The sequence below is a fragment of the Bos taurus genome, chromosome 7 (genome assembly GCF_002263795.3).
Source record: "Bos taurus isolate L1 Dominette 01449 registration number 42190680 breed Hereford chromosome 7, ARS-UCD2.0, whole genome shotgun sequence".
Taxonomy (NCBI): Eukaryota; Metazoa; Chordata; class Mammalia; order Artiodactyla; family Bovidae; genus Bos; species Bos taurus.
Window position 1 is genome coordinate 29,104,717 of NC_037334.1, and position 22,232 is coordinate 29,126,948.

Consider the following 22,232-nt stretch of genomic DNA (forward strand, 5'->3'; position numbering starts at 1 on the left):
AAGAAAAGAAATTATTTCCCAACAAGCTAATAATTGAGGCTTGTGAGCCTGGATTGGGGGAGGGGAGGCGATTCTGTTATTGTTGGCATTGAACCCTCGTCTTCCCAGGGAGAAAGAGAGGCAAGAGCGGAGGCCTGGGGAGAGGTGAGACATCATTCTCCTATTCTAATGAGGAAATAGTGCCTCAGAAAAGGAGAGGGTGCAGAGAAACCTGCTGGCACTTGAAGTCATTCATTTAAGTGCATCTTGATTTCACATAAACCAGTGCCTGCCTGCCAAGGAGCAGAAGTCCAAGTTAAGAACTTTGCCCCAGAAACTCAGAGTGGTGCTATTGCTTACTTCCATGTTATCAAGCCTCAAGGGATACCTTACTGAAACATTCCATCAAAGACGAGAAATGAAACCTCTTTGTACAAATGTGTACATGTGTGCGTATGTGTGTACATATACTCCGCACGTGTACCTGTTCAGTTAATGCATTTAAATTGCCCTAAATGTCTGTCTCAGAGACTGTTTTTTCTGTTCCGTCTCTTTTTTCTCCCTTCTGCCTCTCCCGCTCCTTCATCTTTTATCTCTTACCTGTTGTGTTTTGGCTGAGCCTTAATGGATCACAGTCTGAAAAGCGTCTTCTTGGGACACGAAGGGTGATTTTTGATGCAGCCTACATAAGTGTTTGTGACTTGCTGCCCTTGTTGAAGCAAGCTAAGGGGCCTGTCCTGTCTGCAACCCACAGTCCCAACTGTGGCATCATCACCTGTCCGGCTGTCTGTCCCCAAGCTGGGACTTGGCACAGAAACTAGTAGCGAAACTGCCTAAGGAGCACCGGCTATATATTGTGGTGTTAATGGCTGCTGTATTTGGTCTAAGTGTGTTTGTGTGTGTGTGTGTATGTGTGTATATACATATTTAAAACTAGCCTCAAGCCATTAAGCACAGTGTTGCTTTAGGATGTATGTGTCTGCCTAACTTAAAAGCAATTTTTTTTGTAGTTATTACTGATCATATTTAAAATGACACCTATAAACTATGAAACTTGCTAAAACATAAGCACTGATTATTAAAAGAAGTAAAGCACCTCTTATGTAAATATTATTTGGGCTCTAATGATCTACTGATCTAAAGTGTTTTGATTTTTTTTTTTTAATTACATTTTGGGCTCTCAAAATTTTCATGAGTGCTGAAACTTGCGTAATTCTTGGTAGTGAAAATACCGTCATCATCCGTAGGCAGTGCAAGCTTCCATGCAAATATGTGGGGTGGTATTTCTGTGTTCCCCAGGGGTGCCTGACACAAGCCTTATTCCTGCTCCCTCTTTGTACCCACAAGACTTATTCACAGGCCATTGTGTTTTCTAGAAGTGGAGAAGGATAATGTTTCTAGGGAAGCGAGAAAAGAAAAGCAGTGAGAGCTTCTTTGCGCTGACCAGTCAACTGGATATCGACCACCTGTCTTCACGGGAAAGAAATAGATGGCAGTGAATAAGCGAGAGTCTAGTTTTCCAAGAAGCTCAATGATTTTCCCAAATCAATACAGCTCATCAGGCCTCAGAACAAAGGCTGCAGGGGAGGCGACAGTGATGGAAGTGGCTCTGTGTTCTTTTGTGTATTAAACCATAAGACCCATGGGGAAACAAGGTTTCTTTAGCCAGTGGTTTTTTTGTTGTTGTTCCTTCTTTTTAGAGCTTATTCTATGTATTTTGGGTGGCGAGGGTGGGGAATCCTTTCAGGTTTTTTTTTTTTTTTTTTAAGATTTCCATAGATTGTATCCTGATGATAAAATGGACTTTTTAAAGAGATAAGCTAGTCAAGTAAGAAAGATCCCGTCTTTAAAAATGTAGATTAGAAACAGCATTTTGCAATTGCTTCTTGGTATTGGTTTAGCGTATTTATTTGGATTAAGGTCTTAGATTTTTTTCTTGTTATTTATGGACGGGCAGATTTTTTCTTGTTATTTATGGACGGGCTTTAGATGAACCAAAAAGAACTGTCTCAGTGTTCAGATTAACCTGTGGCAAGTAAAGAATCATAAGTCTCCTCCCATAAATGAACCTTGTTCTTAATGTCCTGAAAATAACACCAAACCCTGCGAGGAATGCTGAACTGTCATCGGAGAGGTTATAATTAACATAGATAGAGTGGTGGCAACATTTTCCAGCCCTCGACAGAGAACATTTATCCAAACCAGCAATCTTTAGCCCTTCAGTCCTTTAATCTTTAAGCTCACTGTGCTTTCATAAAGCTGGACGTGAACACCAGAGCAGTGTGTCTCTGGGGTTTATGATGGGGGTGGCAGCACACGAGGGTATAAAGTGTTTCATTGCACTTCCCCTTGTTAGTGCTGCCCTATCTCCCAACTCCATTGCCTCCACTATTTGTTCAGATAAAGCCCAGTGTTCAGGGTGACTAATCGCAGCACTGTGTTCCAGATGGTTTGATTACAGGATGTGGTTAAAGTGGCTCTTCAAACATTCAGCCCAGCAGTAGAGCTCTTTAAAAAAAAAAAAAAAAAAGGAATTTTCTGGCCACGTGACTCTTACTTTTCTGGTCCTGATGCTCTCTGTATCCTTAGCAGAGGTAATAGCAAATAGTCCCTCTTCTCTTTGTTAGGCGCCTCATTGGCAATCCGATTGTGAATTAAAATCCCCCCCAAAGTCTGCTTTCCTGTGTAGCTCAGTTGGTAAAGCATCTGCCTGCAGTGCGGGAGACCTGGGTTCAATTCCTGGGGTCGGGAAGTTCCCTTGAAAAAAGGAAATGGCAACCCACTCCAGGCAGTAGTCTTTTTGCCCGGAGAATCCCATGAACAGAGGAGCCTGGCAGGCTACAGTCGGACGCGACTTAGTGCTATCTTTCTTTCTTTCCAAGAATGATAAACTCCACTTTGATCTTTGAAGAAGACCTATCTATAAGGCTGGAAGCTCTGAAGCCGGAAAAATGAATAAGTGTACTAGACAAGACTTGGCTTTTTAAATAGTACCCGTGTTGGATACAATAAAACCAGCACAACAAAATACGAGAGGGAGGGCATTCAGTACAGAGGAGAGGTGATAAATGTTACCTTGTACAGTAGTCACGCTGTCTAAAAAGAGTTATGTGATATCCTGAATATATGAACTTTATTCTGTACTTAGGAAACAGCATATTGTGACATATTTATTATCACTCATGTTTTCTCCTAGGGGAGAAAAAAACACATATATGCACACACACACATATACATACACACACACAAGCAAAGAAATGTATAAACTTAAAAAGATGGTGCCATAAACGGGTTCCATTTTGGTATTATTGCAGTGACGTTTCCGTTTCCTGCACAAGCACACACCCTGGTCGTCCAGATGTGGCAGTCTGAATAAGAGGGCCAAGAAACGATGTCAGAGACCAAATTTGGCATTTGCACTGCTTGGCAAAGACTTCTGTCCCAGGGATGAGGCACTTTAAAGACTCTGCAAGAGTCTTTAAATTGTAATATAAACAGAGTTTGGCTGATCCACTGGGAAATCAGGCATTTGCCCAGTTCTTGAGGAAACATCTTCACAAATCACCAGAAACAGTAATTCATAAACCGTATTTATAACATCTTCAGAGCAAAATCTCTCCACAGAGCGTTCCCATCATCTTTAAACTAGTGGAAGACGATGCTTATTGAAAAAGTATGTAATCCTGAAAAGAACACACTGGGTAGTGTCCTTGCCTGGAGAATCCCAGGGACGGGGGAGCCTGGAGGGCTGCCGTCTATGGGGTCGCACAGAGTCGGACATGACTGAAGCGACTCAGCAGCAGCAGCATTCAGATCTAGATTTTCTTCAGTCATCGTGTAGTAGTCTCTGGGAGTTGCATGAACTCCCTCCACGTGCTGGGCACTGTGCCCATGGGTACGGTAGGTGCAGGACACTGCTCCTGTTTTCAAGGAATGGAGTCTGGTTGGAAGAGACAGGCCTCTTGTGTATATGAGTGGAGTAAGTTGTTAAAGGGACCATGTAGTTTAAGTTAAAACAGTCTCAGCAGTATTCAAACAGTAAGAGTTTATTTGCTGCTCCTCCAGCGTGGACTGAATTCAGTGTTCCTATTGGATGGGGGCTCTCTTTGTCTTAGGCTCCTGGCTAAAGCAGACTCTACCATCCTCTTGTGACTTTCAGAGTCACCGTGGTCTCTGTCCCAGCCAGCCAGGAAGGTGAAGAAATCAGAGGAATGTGCGTGGGAGATTCTTCTGGGCTAATCCTGGCAGTGGCACCTATCAGTTCATTTGCCTTTTACAGAACTGAGGGACAGGGCCCTATCTAACCCACAGGGAGGCTGAAAAAGCTGCTAGCTGTGGACACAGAGGGAAAGCATGGATTCTGGGGGCCTCCACTGGGGAGAGCGTTTGGATGGAATGCAGTGGGGACCCAGGAGGAAGTAGCCATTTTTTAATGATGTACAAAGTCTTTGTGTCTGGAGAAAATTCATGAAAGAGTGAACGTTAGACTTGGTCTCTGTGTGTTAAGTCACATCAGTAGTGTCTGACACTTTGCGACCCTGTGAACTGTAGCCAGGCTCCTCTGTCCATGGGATTCTCCTAGAGTGGATTGCCATGCCCTTTTCCAGGGGATCTTCTCAACGTAAGAATCGAACCTGTGTCTTTTATGTCTCTTGCATTGGCAAGTGGGTTCCTTACCACTAGCCCTACCTGGGAAGCCCAGTCTCTGGTTCTAATTTATTAGAAGCCTTAACTTGCTTTGGGAATTTGGGTGAGTCCATCGAAAGTTTTATTTTTTACGCCCACCGCCCCCCGCCCCAGGGCAGTTAAAAATGTGGTATCAAGAATGATTGAAGAAACTCGTTTATGCTGGAGGGAAAAAAAGAGGACAACACGAGGTGAAGGGAGTGTTGACATGGTCATTGTCCTTGTGTGGGTGAAAGGCTGTCAAGGGGACTGTCTCTAGGGTATCAGAAGGCACAGCCAGAACCTAGGTGTTCAAAGACAGATTTTAGTTCAGAATCAGGAGCGTCTTTCTAACAAGATGACTAAAAAATAATGGAACAGTCCTAGATACCAGTGAGAGCTTCTCCAACCCCTATCCCCTGCCCCTTTAGAGTTGAAGCACGAGGGAAAAGGGACCCACAAATATGAGGCCTTGTTCCACCCATTGACCTTTCACCCTTCAGTACCTTGTGACCTATAGGTTTCTACTCTTATCAACTTCCCTTTCCATATCATTAGCTCAGATGCCCAAAGCAAGTCTTGTTTAGTTATCTCTGCTTCGGTTACCTAGAGCAGTCAGATGAGGCCAGGGTTAGGATTACTGGGCTAGGAGCCTGGTTGCCTAAGACTTCTCTCTGAACAGGAACTTTAGGCAGGGCAGTTACTGTGAAAGTCTCATGCTGGGTCTAGTTGAATAAGATGGGTTAAGGGACTTACTTTCTAGTATGGGTAATATGCTAACTATACTTCCACTTCTGGAATAGCAGGTATGCTTATGTTCTGTTTGCAGACTTTTAGAAGTGTAAAGTCTGGATGGAGTTACAGGCAATCTATAGCTGATTCCATAGCACTAAATAGATTCCTGCTGCTGCTGCTGCTGCTAAGTCGCTTCAGTCGTGTCCGACTCTGTGCGACCCCGTAGATGGCAGCCCACCAGCCTCCCCCATCCCTGGGATTCTCCAGGCAAGAACACTGGAGTGGGTTGCCATTGCCTTCTCCAATGCATGAAAGTGAAAAGTGAAAGTGAAGTTGCTCAGTGGTGTCCAACTCCTAGCGATCCATGGACTGCAGCCTACCAGGCTCCTCCATCCATGGGATTTTCCAGGCAAGAGTACTGGAGTGGGGTGCCATTGCCTTCTCCCGAAATATATTCCTAGTGTTGTATATACCCTGTAGATGTACAGTAAATGCTTAATGGGCCTGACCATCTCTCTGGGATCACTTAACTGCTAAGTGTTGACAAGAGGAGATAATAGAACGCCATGAATGTTGAATCCTTATGGGACCTCAGGGCTCTTTTGGCTTGTAGAGATAGGGAAGGGGCTCATGTTATAGAACGCAGATCACCTTCTTATTTAAGTGTCTTGTAGTGGTAATGCTTTGTGAGGGCGGCAGCTTAGATTGTGCATTAGGATCTAAGACATACCCTTAATACAAGGAAGAAAACTCTATGTGGGAAGCACACCCAAACCACCAATTGGTCTTTTCAGCTTTATTTTTTCTTCACTGGTAGTAATCTTAAGATATTTTTCAAATATAAAGTATTACAGGGCAGGCATTATTAGCATTTTGAGGAAAACCCATGCCCAGTCTGTGGGTGGGAAAAGTGAAAGTGTTAGCTGCTCAGTTGTGTCCAACTCGTTGGGACTCCGTGGACTGTAGCCCAACCAGGTTCCTCTGTCTATGGGATTCTCCAGGCAAGAATAGTGGAGTTGTAGCCATTCCCTTCTCCAGGGGATCTTTCCAACCCAGGGATTGAACCCAGGTCTCCTGCATTGCAGGCAGATTGTTTACATCTGAGCCACCAAAGAAGCCCTATGTGGGTAGGAAGGGAAGATGATCAATCTAGTGGGATACTTGAGATGAGAAAGATGGAAAGGACTTGTACAGTGTCCCCAGCACCTGACAAATTGGCAAGATGTTTGAAAGAATAAATGTGCAGTAAAAATTAATTCTTTTGGAATAAATGTACATTTATTTTTAGTTTATGTGAGAAAAATAACCATACCCAGATTTCTAAAATTTGAACTTTTAAAAGGACTCTTTTTCACAAAAGTATAGTCTGTTTTGTATCACCACGGGTTAGAAAGTGTTCAAGATGTGGTGACTTCAAAAAGATAAGTCCTTTATATGCTTTTTTAGAGCTCAACACTACCTATGTACTTGGCCGCTCACAATAGGATGTTGTCTGAACACAGACTTCCTGACAAAGAAACAGTACGCTTTGTAGTTTATATGAGAAGCGTTCCTTAAGCCCTCATTCCCATGCAGAGCAGATTGGGCTGCATAAACATGTGCATGCCTGTATTCCGCACATGAATTCTAGGCTGACATAAATATTCCATGACATTGTGAAGTGGATTGTGCATATAAGGGAAAAGTAGACCAAACACACGCATTTAATTAGAGAAACTATTCAGATCTTCCTGGGATTAGAGCATTTATTTGAGCATCTTTTAAAATATGGAGGGATTCTAGGAAAATTAGCCTAACTTATTGAGGCCCTTTTAGGTTGAAAATGGACATTTTTTAAAAAGAATTTTATTCCCACCAAGTGCTAATAATGGTGATTGTTACTTGTACTTAGATAAGTGTGGCGTCTAGAAATAGTATCAGGCGATGGGAATAGTTTTGCAGTGTGGAAGTTGTTTCGCCTCTGATAGCTTCACCCGATAACCCCACATACTCAGTGATTAACTGCTGCATATTGGGGTCCCGTCCTCTCCGGCTCCCAGGTTTCCCTTTGTCCTGTTCCAAGACCAGGAATTCAATGCTGAGGGTGGTGTGCAGGCTGGTGTGCTTCGTGGAGCATCTCTGCGTGGGTCGTGGTGGGAAACTCAGCGCGGTCACGTGGACAGTAGCCTTTCATCACACGGACCAGCCCGCATTGATTTATGGAGCTGGGCAGCCCGCTGTCCCCAAGAGAACCCCAGCTTGGGGAGCGTGCCCCGGCCTCGTGGACGGTCCACCGCTGCGGCAGCCGGGCCGCCTCCTCTTCCCCTGGCGATACTTCTTTATCCCCAGCCTTTGCTCCGGGCGGCCGCCCTTGGCTCAGCCAATCAGACGCTGGCGTTCCCAGCAGGCGCCGGCCAATCCACGGCCAGCATTTGCTGGAAACGCGAAACCCTTAGGGGAAAAGCAATAACAAAAGCCTTTCACTGCAGACAAATGTTAAGTGTCTGTGCAGACTTTTCCTGTTTTTAATTTTATTACTGTAAGAATGGAGGGTTTGTTGTTTCTTTCATGTTTCCTTTCAAGCAATTTTAATTATACATTTGTGCTACATCAGGGACTCAGGAACGCAGTGATTCAGCCTATTGCATCTAAAGCTAAAATGCAGTAACCTTCTGGCAATACAGATATATTCCTGCACTGTAAATATAGCTGACATGCTAAAGAATTTTAAGCAGCTGCAAAGGTCTTTGACACCACACACAGTGCCCCAGAGAGCAGATGATGAGAAAAGCAGTCTTCCCCTTCGCCTTGTCTCCACCCCCTCCCTTTTCCTGAAGGGTTGTGCTCATAAAGAATCCTTTCCTCCAATTGTTCTGTCTTGTGCACATTTTTACCAAATGCCTAATTACCATTGACTCTCATCTCAATAAGCATTTTTATACTCAATGACTTGAGTGTGGTTTTTTTTTTTTTTCCTGTGAAGGAATTAGAATGGAATCAACTATGATTTGAGGAAATGCTTACTTTCCTTCATGTAATTCCCCCGCCTCCCACCACCTCCATTGATACAGTGAGTAAATTCAGCTGTCACCTAAGTAATAGTAACACAGACCATATGGGAAACAATTTTTAAATCTCTTTTTGGGACTTTTGAAAGAAATCCTTTCTTCCCCACTACTTGAGTCCCAACTATCCAAACATTTTACCTGCTATTAAAGACATTCCCAAGGAAATGAGTCTTACCTTGAGAGGTGTCCCTTACCACAAAGGAGTTCAATACAAGTTCTCTGCAGAATTCAAATGGCAGTGAGCAAGTGTGTAAACCAGCTAGAAATAGACTTTGAGTATTGTCTCTTGGTGTTTCCAAGGAAGAAGGAAGACTGGTGGTTTATAGAAACTAAGACACACTTACTTTATTTCTTTACCCTAATAGTTTATATATGTCTCAAAAGCAAAATCTACCTCCTTTTAATGTGTGCTTTTAAAGAAATGAGTTTTTTTTTTTTTTTTTTTAAGGCACTTGTCCTCTGGAGAAATAAAGAGGATGTTATATTTTGTTTCCCTCTGACATTTGGTATACTAAGTGCACTTAAGTTAGTAATTCACAGATGCAGTGCTAAATTAAATTGTCTGCAGAGCAGTTGGGAAAAGCAGAATGGCTTGCAGGAAACAAGTGTGTTGGTTTTGAGGGTTTGTTTTTTTTTTTTTTCCTTATCCTCCGTGGCAAATGCTTACTAAAGTTGATTCTAAAGATAACCCCAAGAGCAAACCTATTGTGTACATACATTTTCTTAAGAGGGCTATTTTAGGAGTCCTTAATATGAAATAAGACCAAACAGTGAAATAGATACCATACTAAGGCTAATTCTTGTCTCACAAAGCCAGAGAGGAGAGGATTAGGAAAAATAAATCATAGCTGATTGTCTCCTATCTGAACTCCAAGCTCCCTCTTGCATGCACATCATTTTTTTCCCTAAATAAAAATCACCATTATTTTATTTTGTTGAATTGGAAACAAAACCGATTCCTTTCAGTCACTTTCTGTTTTAAGCACTGGTAACTGGCGCTTAGTTTTTGTTGGCTGCTTGCCAAACGAAAGCAATTATGTGTAATAATAGAAAAATTAAGAGGTGAGTGTTGCTGTTTTACAGCAGGACATGGCAAAAACCATTTCCTTCTGTCAGCAGTATCTTGATTACCCTCTCACACACAGCCTTACCCTTTTGTACCACACAAGTATGCTCATGAACACACGCGCACACACACACACACACACAATTTCCTGTGGGTTTTTGCTTGAGGTCACTGAAACCAGAAAGAGGAAGAATGCAAACCACAGCTTTTGAAAGCAAATGAGAATAGAGCTCTGCTGGTAAAAAGAATAGTAATAATAAATGAACTGGAAATAGGGTAATTTGTGCTAACCTTGGTCCTTCTTCACTCCCCACTCCTGCAGGTGTCCTAGTGGTCAATGTCACGTGGAGGAACAAGACTTACGTAGGGACCTTACTGGACTGCACCAAGCACGACTGGGCCCCTCCCAGGTAGGCACAGGGCCTTTGATTTCAGCCTCTGTCTTTCTCTCCTCCTCCCTCGTCTTCCCCTCTCCTTCTCTGTGCAAGGAAACTACAGAGAGAGACTAATAATACTTGAAAGGCAGGTTGTAATTGAAACCAAGCAAAAGAGCAATGAGCAATTCAGGGTTGAACACAATAAAATGCAGATGCCACATTGCTTGTTTTTAGGGTGATCGCTACTTCCTGCCCCTCCTCTATCTCCTTTGTTTTCTTTTTGTCAACACGGGAATTTGAACTGCATTGGAAGCTTAGCTAGCTGAGCTGGTTTTCTGAGGAAGAACATAAGCCATTGGTAGCCTGATCTGTCCTAGGTATTGAAATTGTCAGTGGAAGAATTGGGTGTCTTTTCCTCATCTGGGCCCAGCCGTCAAGCTGCTGGGGTGTTGACTGCTCTTTACCACATTGCATGCCTCATGATTTCACCTGGCTCCTTTGGAAATGCCCATTTTGACGGCTGTTACTTGCTTCCCTAGGTTCTGCGAGTCACCAACCAGCGACCTGGAGATGAGAGGGGGCCGAGGCCGAGGGAAAAGGGCGAGGTCTACCGCAGCTGCCCCGGGCTCGGAGGCCAGCTTCACAGAGTCCAGAGGGCTGCAGAACAAGAACAGAGGCGGGGCCAATGGGAAGGGGAGGCGGGGCAGCCTCAACGCCAGCGGGCGGAGGACACCCCCGAATTGTGCTGCTGAGGACATCAAAGCCAGCCCCTCCTCCACCAACAAAAGGAAAAACAAGCCTCCGATGGAGCTAGACCTGAACTCCAGCTCCGAGGACAGTAAGCCCGGGAAGCGTGTCCGCACAAATTCCAGAAGCACTCCCACCACCCCTCAAGGGAAACCAGAGACGACTTTTTTGGACCAGGGCTGTTCTTCTCCCGTGTTGATTGATTGTCCCCACCCAAACTGCAACAAAAAGTACAAGCACATCAACGGCCTCAGGTACCACCAGGCTCATGCCCACTTAGACCCAGAGAACAAGCTGGAGTTCGAACCAGATAGTGAGGACAAGATCTCAGACTGCGAGGAGGCCTTGAGCAATGTGGCGCTGGAATGCAGCGAGCCAAGCACAAGTGTATCAACTTACGAGCAGGTGAAGGCGCCAGTGTCCCCTGGCTCAGGGAACCCCCCCGGCACCCCCAAGGGAAAGAGAGAGCTCCTGAGCAATGGCCCAGGTTCTGTTATTGGAGCGAAGGCTGGGAAGAATTCTGGCAAAAAGAAGGGTCTTAACAATGACCTCAATAATCTTCCAGTCATCTCCAACATGACAGCCACCTTAGACAGCTGCTCAGCAGTGGATGGCAGTTTGACTGTGGAAATGCCCAAACTGGAAGCAGAAGGATTAATTGACAAGAAAACCTTGGGAGAGAAAGAAAAGGGCAAAAAAGCCAACAATTGCAAAATGGACAAAAACCTCTCTAAACTTAAAACTGCCCGGCCCATTGCTCCTGCCCCGGCTCCCACACCCCCGCAGCTAATCGCTATTCCCACTGCAGCCTTTCCAAGCACCACTACGGGGACCATACCCGGACTGACCACAGTTGTTCAGGCCACACCAAAGAGTCCTCCGTTAAAACCCATTCAGCCAAAGCCCACAATTATGGGGGAGCCCATCACCGTGAACCCAGCCCTCGTGTCACTCAAGGACAAGAAGAAAAAGGAGAAGCGAAAGCTGAAGGACAAAGAAGGGAAAGAGACGGGGAGCCCGAAAATGGATGCAAAGCTGGGCAAACTCGAGGATGCCAAGGGGACTGGGAAAGATTTATCCGGACATTTTTTAAAGGACCATCTCAGCAAGAATGAAGGGCTGGCAAATGGACTGTCCGAGTCTCAAGAGAGTCGGATGGCTAGTATCAAAGCCGAGGCTGATAAGGTTTACACTTTTACAGACAACGCTCCCAGCCCTTCCATCGGGAGTGCCTCAAGGATGGAGTGCAGCACTTTGGTGAATGGACAGGCGCCCATGGCCCCGCTGCACGTGCTGACCCAGAACGGGGCCGAGAGTTCTGCGGCCAAGACGAGCAGCCCCGCCTACTCAGACATCTCCGATGCTGCTGATGACGGTGGTTCTGACAGCAGGTCAGAGGGCGTGAGGTCGAAGACCAGTTCCCCATCAGATATACTCTCTAGTAAGGATGGCTCTGTGAAAGGACATTCTTCAACGACAGCACAGTCATCTCAGATGAAAGAGTCCCACTCTCCCTATTACCATGGCTACGATCCTTATTATTCTCCCAGTTACATGCACCCTGGGCAAATGGGCGCCTCTGTAGCTGGGAATGGCGGGAGCACACAGGGAATGAAGATCAAGAAGGAGTCTGAGGAAGAGGCGGATAAGAAAGACAAAGCAGAGCAGCTCGAGGCTAAGAAAGTGGACCATAACCCTGCATCCTTACAGCCTCAGCACCAGTCGGTGATCACCCAGAGACACCCGGCCCTGGCTCAGTCACTGTTTTATGGCCAGTATGCCTACGGGCTCTATATGGACCAGAAGTCTCTGATGGCCACCAGCCCTGCCTATAGACAGCAGTATGAGAAGTACTATGAGGACCAGAGGCTGGCAGAGCAGAAAATGGCCCAAACTGGGAGAGGAGACTGTGAAAGGAAAAACGAACTCCCTTTGAAAGAGCTGGGCAAGGAGGACAGTAAACAGAAAAACATGCCATCGGCCACAGTCTCAAAAGCTCCCTCTACTCCAGAGCCTAACAAAAACCATTCTAAACTAGGGCCGTCAGTGCCTAATAAAACTGAGGAGACAGGTAAATCGCAGCTTCTCTCCAGTCACCAGCAGCAGCTTCAGGCCGACAGCTTCAAAGCTAAGCAGATGGAAAACCACCAGCTTATTAAGGAGGCTGTAGAAATGAAATCTGTCATGGACTCTATGAAGCAGACAGGTGTAGACCCAACCTCGAGATTTAAACAAGTAAGATTGGGGAGCGTGGCCCCCACAGGGAGAGAGCAGCCTGAGACTTGTACATGGCTGGTCTTGATCTGGTTAGAGTTCTTCACAGGAAATCAACCAAGGGTTCCTTAGGCTGGATTTCTCTTCTCTTGAAAAGTGTTTTAAGTGATTCTCTCAGGATTTCTTGTGTACCTCTGAAATGTACATTGCTCACTATTTCCTTGTCATGTTGTGTAGTAAAAAGAATCTTGGCTATGTGCTTTGCAGATTCATGTTCCCTGCCACTGACTGACTCTGATGAAGTCCCTTATTGTCTTACGGAGTCCAGAGTGAGGGAATTCTACCCTGTGGTGGCTGTGGTCCCTCTAACTCCAAGATTCTGAGTCTGAGAACTCAAATAATTTGTTCTTTTACATTTCCAAATTTATTTTGGCATCTTCTGGGGATATTAAGACAGGGTCCTTAAATTCACATTTCCTACTTATCTTTTTTATGAAACTTGGAGTGTCTTGAGGCGTCTAGACTTCTGTTTTTTGCGCTACATGAAGGGCCTCAAAGCAGGGTTCAGTGCCTCTCGCTTGTGAGGAGTGAGGAGCTAGGGGGATGGGCCTCGGGCAGTCATCCCAGAGCCCCGCGGTCGGCCAGCTTGAGGTGAAATGTGCCAACACCTGAAAATCGGTCACCGTGAAACCACACATGTGCTAGCATTTTCTGTCACGATTCAGACATCCTGACTCAACTGTAGTCCCAGAAGTATTAATTCTGGTATTTCCCGGCACCCCAGCCCTCACTTAGAGGGGGCATATAGAGGTCCGCAGTGAACCAGAGCAACAGAATCCTTTCTTCATGCTTTTCTGCCCCTAAGCACCCAGTGGGTTTGTAGCGTGAATGGGATGGGTTGCAGGGGAGCCACAAAGGTCATTTTAAAGGCCCTCAGTTTCTCCGCTTCTGGAGTCGAATCAGGCTGTGACACCATAGGGCTGCATTAGAACTGTGCAATTGGAGGGGCGGGGGGTGCATGTTATGGATGCCTTTGTTTACTATAGTAAAGCCATAATGTGTGGTGTTCATTTTTAATTTTGTTTGGATTAATGAACCGATCTGGTTTCTATTCAGCCTTGGCTACAGTAGATGAAGAAAGTGTATTAGGAAACCAAGAGTTTCCCCCTCTAAATGATGTTAATTGATATAATTACTTAAGCTATATTAAAACTTAAACAGTAGGTAAAACTTAATATTATCAGCTTGAGTTTTTTATATTCTTTTTACCTATGTAAGATAGGAGGGAAAAACGAGAGTTAGATTGAGTATGTCTGAGGGTGTTATTTAATGTTAAGAATTAACATTAACACCCCAGCTCTGAATTCCAGCCAAGCTAAGTTTTGAAGCCCAGCTCCACAAACTGGGCAGCATTGTGACCCTGATATTACTTGAGCTTTAAGAGCTTTGCTTTTGTCTTCTGTAAAAGAGATTATTAATCATGCCAGCCTTAGACATCATTCCTTCGTAAGAGGAGGCAGTAAAGCTCACAGTGTAAGCGTATAAATAAATGTTACCTCAGTATTAGAAGTAATAGTGCTTTCATGGTGATGAATGAGTTTTTCTTAAAAATGTTAATTTTATTTTAATAAGTCTTTTTTCCAAAACCAGGATCCAGATACAAGGACATGGCATCATTATGTATACCAACCCAAATACTTGGATCCACAAAAGTCAGAAGAACTTGATAGAGAAAAGAAATTAAAAGAGGATAGTCCCAGAAAAACCCCCAACAAAGAGAGTGGTGTGCCCAGCCTTCCTGTATCATTAACAAGCATCAAAGAGGAGCCCAAAGAGGCCAAACGTCCTGATTCTCAGTCCTTGGATGAGGGCAAACTGAAAAACGATGATCGGAAGACTCCCGTGAACTGGAAGGACTCTCGGGGAACCAGAGTGGCTGTCTCCTCACCCATGAGTCAGCATCAGTCCTACATACAGTACTTGCATGCTTATCCTTACCCGCAGATGTATGACCCCAGCCACCCTGCATACCGGGCTGTTTCTCCCGTCCTAATGCACAGTTACCCTGGTACGTGTCATGGGTTCTCACTGTATTGGAGGGAAGAGGCTGTGTTCAAGTACTAGCTGTTTTAAAACTCTGGATAAATTAGAGGCTTCAAGAGTGACATTGTGTGGCTTGTTTTTAATGCTATTTAAAGACGTCCCTAAGGTGAAATGGAATTAATGGCAGATTTGTTTTTAGATGAAATGTCAAACTAGCTGTAGTTTCCATAGGATCTGATGGTCTGCTGTAGCTATGAGACTGACAGATATTTTATTGCCTAGGAATACATTCTGAACACTTACTGTCATAATCATTACAGTTATTGTTCTTTTGTCTTAATTGCACATGTAAACAGATGAAATGGCTGTAAGCTCGTTCTCTTTTAGAACCTCTGATCATCAGGATGGGTTAACTGGGAGAAGAGAATCGGAGAACCTCGATACAGTTTAAAGACGATATAGCGCATTCTTAATGGAATATTCCCTATTTTAAGATCTCCGACTCTTATCCCAAATTCATGTAACCCAAATGGTTTGTTGTTTTTGTTTAAAGATGTCGTTCGTAACTTGATGTGGCATTTGTTGTGTGTCTGCAGGGGCCTATCTCTCTCCAGGATTTCATTATCCTGTTTATGGGAAGATGTCAGGGAGAGAAGAGGCAGAGAAAGTCAATACCAGCCCTAGCATCAACACGAAAACAGCCACTGAATCGAAAGCACTGGATTTGCTCCAGCAGCATGCCAACCAATACCGCAGCAAGTCTCCTGCTGTAAGCTTCCTTTTGTTGTCACTTAAAAGCACTGTGTTTTAAGGGGAAAGGGGACAAGTGAGAGAACAGTCTTGAAATATAAATGGCTTTGGAACCCAGCTGTGATTTAAGAATGCTGTTTTGTTTTGTGTTGTTTCCTAATAAGGAAAGAATGGCATGTTTAAAATAAGATGCTTTCACACACGAGGGGAAAAAATGTTAAAGCATGTATGGTAGTAGCAGCCTCTTCTGTTGGAAAATCTGTTACCTTGCTTACCCAGGAGGATGCTAGTCAGCCAGACATTGAAATTCATAGGAACCAACCTTCGGTGCAGAATACTTCTGATGCACTCATGTGCTGCTGAGCCGCTTGGCTAAAGAGTGTTGACTGCATCCATTGTGCTTCGACATTGACTCCTCCACACATCCCTGTAACTCTGCTAAGGTGATTCAGACATATGTCTTTGTGAAAGATGGCTCTGCTTCCCCACCCCCTGCAAAGAAAGTCCCAGAGACTATTGGGAAGAGAGAAAATACAAAGGATGTGGTAGTTTGGGTCTAGAAAAAAGAAGGTTGGAAAGATTAAATATAGGCTTTGTGATGTGTATCTGTGTGTGTCCTGAAACTCAAAAGAAGCTTAAAAGAAAATGATTTATGCATCTTTTAACTGTGAGCACTCCTAGTATAAAGTTTTTTTTTCAAGTAAGAAAAAGAGCTTTAGTGAAAGGCTGATTAAGTTCAAATGAGTAAAAAATGTCTCAGAAACACAGGATCCTCAGTCAAATTATGATTTTAGAGGACTGGAACTTCTCTGAGTGTTCAAAGATGGAAAGATTTTGGAATTCTTCCAGAGGCACAGGGCAATGGTTTCATGCGCTTGATATTGATGTAATATATAATATTAGGATGTATGTTCTCAATGGAGCTCAATATAAAGATAGGTTTAAAATTGTGAGATACATTCTCCTCAGAAAAGGTAGTTAAAATAGAATAGTCATCAGAAAACTTGACCTTAAAGAAGTCTCTGCAACACCTTCTTCTCCTTCATCCCTATGTGAAACTTGTTTTTAGAAAGAAATTGGGTCAATTCTAAACCTGCAATTATGAATGGGAATAGAGAAGTCCTCTTATTTCACTCATTTGAGGAAAATGTTGATATTGCTTTGGCTCAGAGCAGGACTATAGTGTTGTCTTCATTCCAGTTGAAATGCATGTCTTTTGAAATGATTTACCATTAATAAAGAATTTCTAAGAGTCTGTGTATTTACTTGTTTAATATTAGGAGTACCCACTGCTGAAGGGACCAAGGAGGTTTACTACGCCCCTCCAAATTGTTGCTCAAAGGATTAAGGGGGGGAATCTCTGTCTTTTCTTTTGCAGCCTGTGGAAAAGGCCTCAGCTGAGCGGGAGCGGGAAGCCGAGAGGGAGCGGGACCGCCACTCCCCCTTTGGCCAGCGGCACCTGCATACTCACCACCACACCCACGTGGGCATGGGGTACCCACTCATCCCTGGGCAGTACGACCCTTTCCAAGGTCAGCAGCTCCATTCTCCTTGTGCCTTTATTCATCCTGCTTTGAAAAACAGTTTCCAAAACTGCCTTTCTTGTCTTCAACTGAAAAGGTTGAGCTTTGAGTTAATTAGCTCTGGGGTGGAATTTTAACACTTCTTTCCTGGTATATCCTTGGGACACAGCTAAGGGTATTCCCACATCTCTGTGTGTTTTGATGAGACGTGAAGTGGCTACCACTTAATAAGTGTCACTTATTGATGTTATTGGTGGTGGGCAGTGTCTGGGGCACCAAATATAACAATCAGAAGATCAGATAGCTGCTTCAGGAAAAGTGTAGAAGACAGGGAGGGATGGTGGGAGGCTTTGGTGAAATGACTTCCCTTGATCTCTTCAGGCCTCCAAGTTGCTCCTTTTCCCAAGGAAGTAAAGGGAGTCATGCGGTCAGGGTCAACACTCTTTATAACCTAATCCTGAGACTTCCAGCCCTTTGCTATTGAAACGTGGAGTAAAGAGGAGAAACATTTTTAAAAGCCATAGCACTGACATGAGGAACCACAGACAGTTCGTGGTGTTTTAGCAGATTGTCCTAGCTCTGTCAGCTCATGGCCTGGGCAGGGAGGGGCAATATCTTTACAGTAGAGCACTTGCTAGGACCTTGCTGTCTTAGCTTTGACTGCAGTAACAGAATACCATAGTCTTTATGGCTTTAAACGACAGAAATGTATTTCCTCATAGTTCTGGAGGCTGATAGTCTGATACCAGGGTGCCAGCATGGTTGATTTCTGGTGAGAGAGCTCTCCTCTTGGCTTGTAGATGGTCACCATCTTGCTTATGTATTCCTGTGACTTCTTGGGGGACCAGGAGGTGGGGGGAAGAGAGTTACTATCCCTTCTTAAGGGACACTAATCCTTCAAGATCAGCGCCTTACCCCTAGGACCTCATTTAACCTTAATTACTTCCTGTATAGGTCCAAATACAGTCACTTTGGGGGTTAAGGCTTCCACGTAGGAATTTTGAAAGGGCACAGATTGAACTGTGGACAAGTATCTGTTTGCCAGGTTCCTTCTTACTCTGCTGTCTGAATACGAGATAATACATTTGAAGGTATTTCCAAAAGTAGGAAGTGCTGTCCAAATGTGAAAGGGTCATTTTAATTTATTCATTCCATGTTACTTGGTGTCAAATAGTGGTGTTAAAGAAACCATAGAGAACATAGAAGGAGTCATTTCCTCAGGGTTTACTTTTATTTCCTCTATCTTTTTTCCATGATTGTTTTCTATAGAATTTAAAAGAATTTCCTATTAGGCAACTTCATGCCATTTGGATCTATTATATTCTCTTACTGCTCCCCTGCTCTTGCAGGGTGAAAGTTAAGACTGTTTCTAAGTTCAATTCAGTGATTCCATGTACCTTATGGGATGCATTGTGTTCAGTCACTGGGGAAAACGTTAAAGTGATAAAAGTTATTATGAAAGTATTGTATTCTAAGCAAATAGCGTGGCGCTCCTATAATTCACTGTGACTTTTGATTCCTGTTGTTACCTGGTACCTATTATTTCTCCTGGGCTTCCTATTCAGAAATGCGTGCAAACCATTTAGCACCATGCAGAGCCAGAGAGATGGAATGCTGTATTCTCTTTGAATAGCTATTAAGAAAACCACAGAGTATTCAGTGAAGAGATGGATTCTGGTTAGACTGAGCAGTTTGTATTCTGTCCTTGCTACATGAAACATTTCGTGTGTGTGTGTGTGTGTGTGTGTGTGTGTGTTTACAAAGGCCAGATTGCTACTCCCTGGTCCGCAACCTTTCACCATTGGACCTGCATCTACTCTTAACCTTTCTGAAAGTCACGGAAACCCTGCATTTTTCCCCCATTAGGCCTGACCTCTGCTGCCCTCGTTGCCTCTCAGCAGGTGGCTGCACAGGCATCTGCATCGGGAATGTTTCCTGCACAAAGAAGGTGCGTATTTGGAATCAGCTTTCTAGATAGAGATGTCGTAATGGGTGGGAGGAAACAAGTGTAGGCTTTTTAGACCAAAACCTTAGCTCCTAAGGGTTTGATATTGTTGTAGTGAATGTACTTACTATGTCACCGTATTTCAGATGCAGCTTCTATACTGTGAACCTCATTTTTATAGCTGTAATGTACATTAGTAATTAACTGATCTGTTTCTTTAACAGTTCTTAAGTTGTCTTCAATGCTTGTTAAAACAATTCACTCTAACTCCCTTTGTTTTATTTTGTTTAAAAATGAAGTTGCAACTGAAGGAATTTACTGTCATAGTGCTAAAGTGATGTTTCTTCTTAGATATTTTCAGTTACTGCTCAAGTTGTTTTAAAAAGGAAAATAATTTATTTTTCATGTTGTATATCATTACCCTTGTGTTCATTCACTTTCTCTGGGATTGAATTCCTTGAATTGAACAGAATTAAAATAAGTCTGTTGGTCTTACAGTTTTCTTATTCTCAGTGTCAAATGTGGATGGAACATTTGCTAAGGTTTTCTTTTCTTTTGCAGAGAATAACAAGATTGGAAATGTACGTTGTCATGTGACTGGATCACATGGGGAAGCGCTTATACAGACATCAGTTCCATGGTGTTAATTTGAAATGCCTTAATGGCAGGCAAAAACCAGTCATTTCATTTTTGTAAATTACAGATTTTATCACAGAGTAACAAATGTTGCTGTAATTAAACTTCTGTTTTATATATATATACGTATACATATATGTATATATACATATATATATATATATATATTCTTTACTTTTTGTATCAGTAACCAGGCTCGCACACACAGGGTCTGCTGCCAAGTCGCAAACCACTCAGTAAAGGAGATAAAAAATGTATTTGTCAAGTTGGAAAGTGTTAGCCTCAGAAGGCTGCTTACTTTCTTTTTTTTTTTTTTGCTTTTCAATTGTAAATAAATAATGTTATGTATCAGTGTGCCTGAACCTTGCATATCCTTCATATAATTCCCATGAACCCCTCAGAAAGGCTAACTGTGATGATGACACTTTGGTACAATTTAGATGTCTATATGGTGGCTCCTGTTAAGATGCATCAGTGTAAAATGTTCCTGTAGTCACTGTTTGTACTTGTGTATTGTGGAGAAAATACTTTTGGAAGGCATGGGGTTGCCAGTACCACAAAAACTGTGTTGTATATAATGTAAAGATTAAAGTGGGGAAATAATGAGCATCTGTGAATAATGAGGTGTCATTTTTGATAATCTTGAATGGCAAATAACCCAATAGCCTGCATACCAGAGACATCTGTGATTGTTCTATTACTTGAATAGTCCTGCAGTTTTTTGTTTTTTTGTTTTTTTAATGTTTACAATTATCCAGTTTTAGAAGAGAGAGACTTTAACGCCATTGCCTGGTTACTTGTTTTATGCTGTAATCTAGTTTATTTTATGTAAAATGTATATTGAATGCTTTCCTTTTTTATACCTGCCTTAAATAATTTGGCAATCAGAATTAAAAAGGTTTTTTTTTATATATATATATAATGGCGTCTTGTCTGTCTCATATTATTTCTAGCTGGCTGATAATAATTCTTATTTTCAAAGAACAGTTCCTTAATATCTATGAAGGTCCAGTGTGTTAAGATATAGTACAGAGATATTAACTTTTCTTATATGATACCCAAGTTTAACAGCCAAATAGTGGATTTAATTCAGTGCATATATGTATCTTTATTGGGTATTTACTTTAAACATGAAATGTAGTATCACTACAGATTTCAGGTTTATGTGGTATGGAATGATAATTCCAAAGATGTTAGTCTTGTGGATATGTGCACAGTAGGTATAATGTATGAAAAGTTAGTCAGCTAGCCATTTGATTGACTTGTCATTAGATTGTTTTACTGGCATACATTATGCTGAATATACAGAATTAACTGCTTCCTCACTTTTTTTCCTTTCTTTGCTTCCCTCCTTCCCTTTCTCTCTTCCTTCTCAGCAAATTCTGTCTGAGCACCTACCTTATCCCAGGCACTGTACAGGTGCTGGGTTACAGCCATGAACAAAATTCCTGTTTGCACTTTCTAGTAGGTCTGGGTAAGCATAATAAAGTATGTAAGTAATATGCGGAGTATGTTAGATGGTTGATAAATGCCCTGGAGAAAAACAAAGTCTGGAAGTGGGCATGAGGGATTTGTGGGTGTTTACAAGTAGAGTGATCGGGAAAATCTCTCTCAAGGAGATGAGGAAGCAGCCATGTGCATCTCTGGGGGAAAGCGCTGCAGTGAGATGCAAAAGCGAAGCCAAAGTCCTAAAAGTTGGGGTGTGTATCATGTGTTTGGACTGGTTGATGCTTCATCCCAGCTGTAAGTTTTAATGATTTTACTGTAATTGCTAATGATGGTTCTATCCCTTGGTTTCCTAAGCTGACAGATTTTGTCTTGTTGTATTTCGGTTAGTTCTACTGAGGGGCTTTTGCATCGCATATGTATAGATATTTGCAATCAAAAATACTTGCTTTATTTTTGGAAGTCACCTGCAAATGGTTTTTGCTATGAATATCATCCAACATTTTTTATGGTGTTTTATCCCTATGCTTCAGAGGATTTCACCTATTTTTCCTCATTCTTTAAATTTATCAAATTTTTTCAGTTCTTAGACCACATCTTGATGTACCCTTGAAGACCTAATGTAATTTGTCTTATTTTGGTTAAACAAGTGTGATTTCTCTGTTCAGAATATCATTTGAAGTGTGACTTTTGGTTGCCTACATGTTGCCTCAGTTCTAGAACTGACTGAACAATTCACTGTCGACACAGAACCAGAACTAAGGTCAACTTACATCTTCACCAGCTGCATTATCATGTTCCTGGTAGTGGCTGGGGAATACTGTGGATTCCTGGTGATTCTCCTGCCTTTAGTAATAATAAAAATCATATGGAAGCTCATCTCACCTGAGCTATACAGGAGTAGATATATGCTTATCACATAGGCTTTTAATTATACTTTTAGTTAGGTGCCTAAATAGATAGGATATAAACATGGACATCAGACCGTGCTTAACTCTTCTACTGTGATAAACAGGAGTGCTGAGGAGTCCTGATAAATACAAAGATGTATATGACCAA

At 42.8% G+C, this 22,232-nt stretch overlaps 1 protein-coding gene across 4 annotated transcripts in view; it reads left to right on the forward strand.

Moving 5' to 3' along the window:
• The window catches only part of ZNF608 (zinc finger protein 608), a 109,376-nt gene extending 88,147 nt beyond the window's left edge, over positions 1-21,229 (forward strand). For 3 of the 4 annotated variants that reach the window (XM_005209106.5, XM_005209107.5, XM_005209104.5), the window contains 7 exons: positions 9,815-9,902; positions 10,409-12,851; positions 14,481-14,898; positions 15,470-15,642; positions 17,002-17,155; positions 19,013-19,094; positions 19,653-21,229. In XM_005209106.5, coding sequence (XP_005209163.1) covers positions 9,815-9,902; positions 10,409-12,851; positions 14,481-14,898; positions 15,470-15,642; positions 17,002-17,155; positions 19,013-19,094; positions 19,653-19,659 — 3,365 coding nt within the window. In that variant the 3' untranslated portion in view covers positions 19,660-21,229. The remainder of the gene's footprint in view (positions 1-9,814; positions 9,903-10,408; positions 12,852-14,480; positions 14,899-15,469; positions 15,643-17,001; positions 17,156-19,012; positions 19,095-19,652) is intronic. The other variant, NM_001206306.3, reaches the window with a different exon arrangement.
• Positions 21,230-22,232: the final 1,003 nt, after the last annotated feature.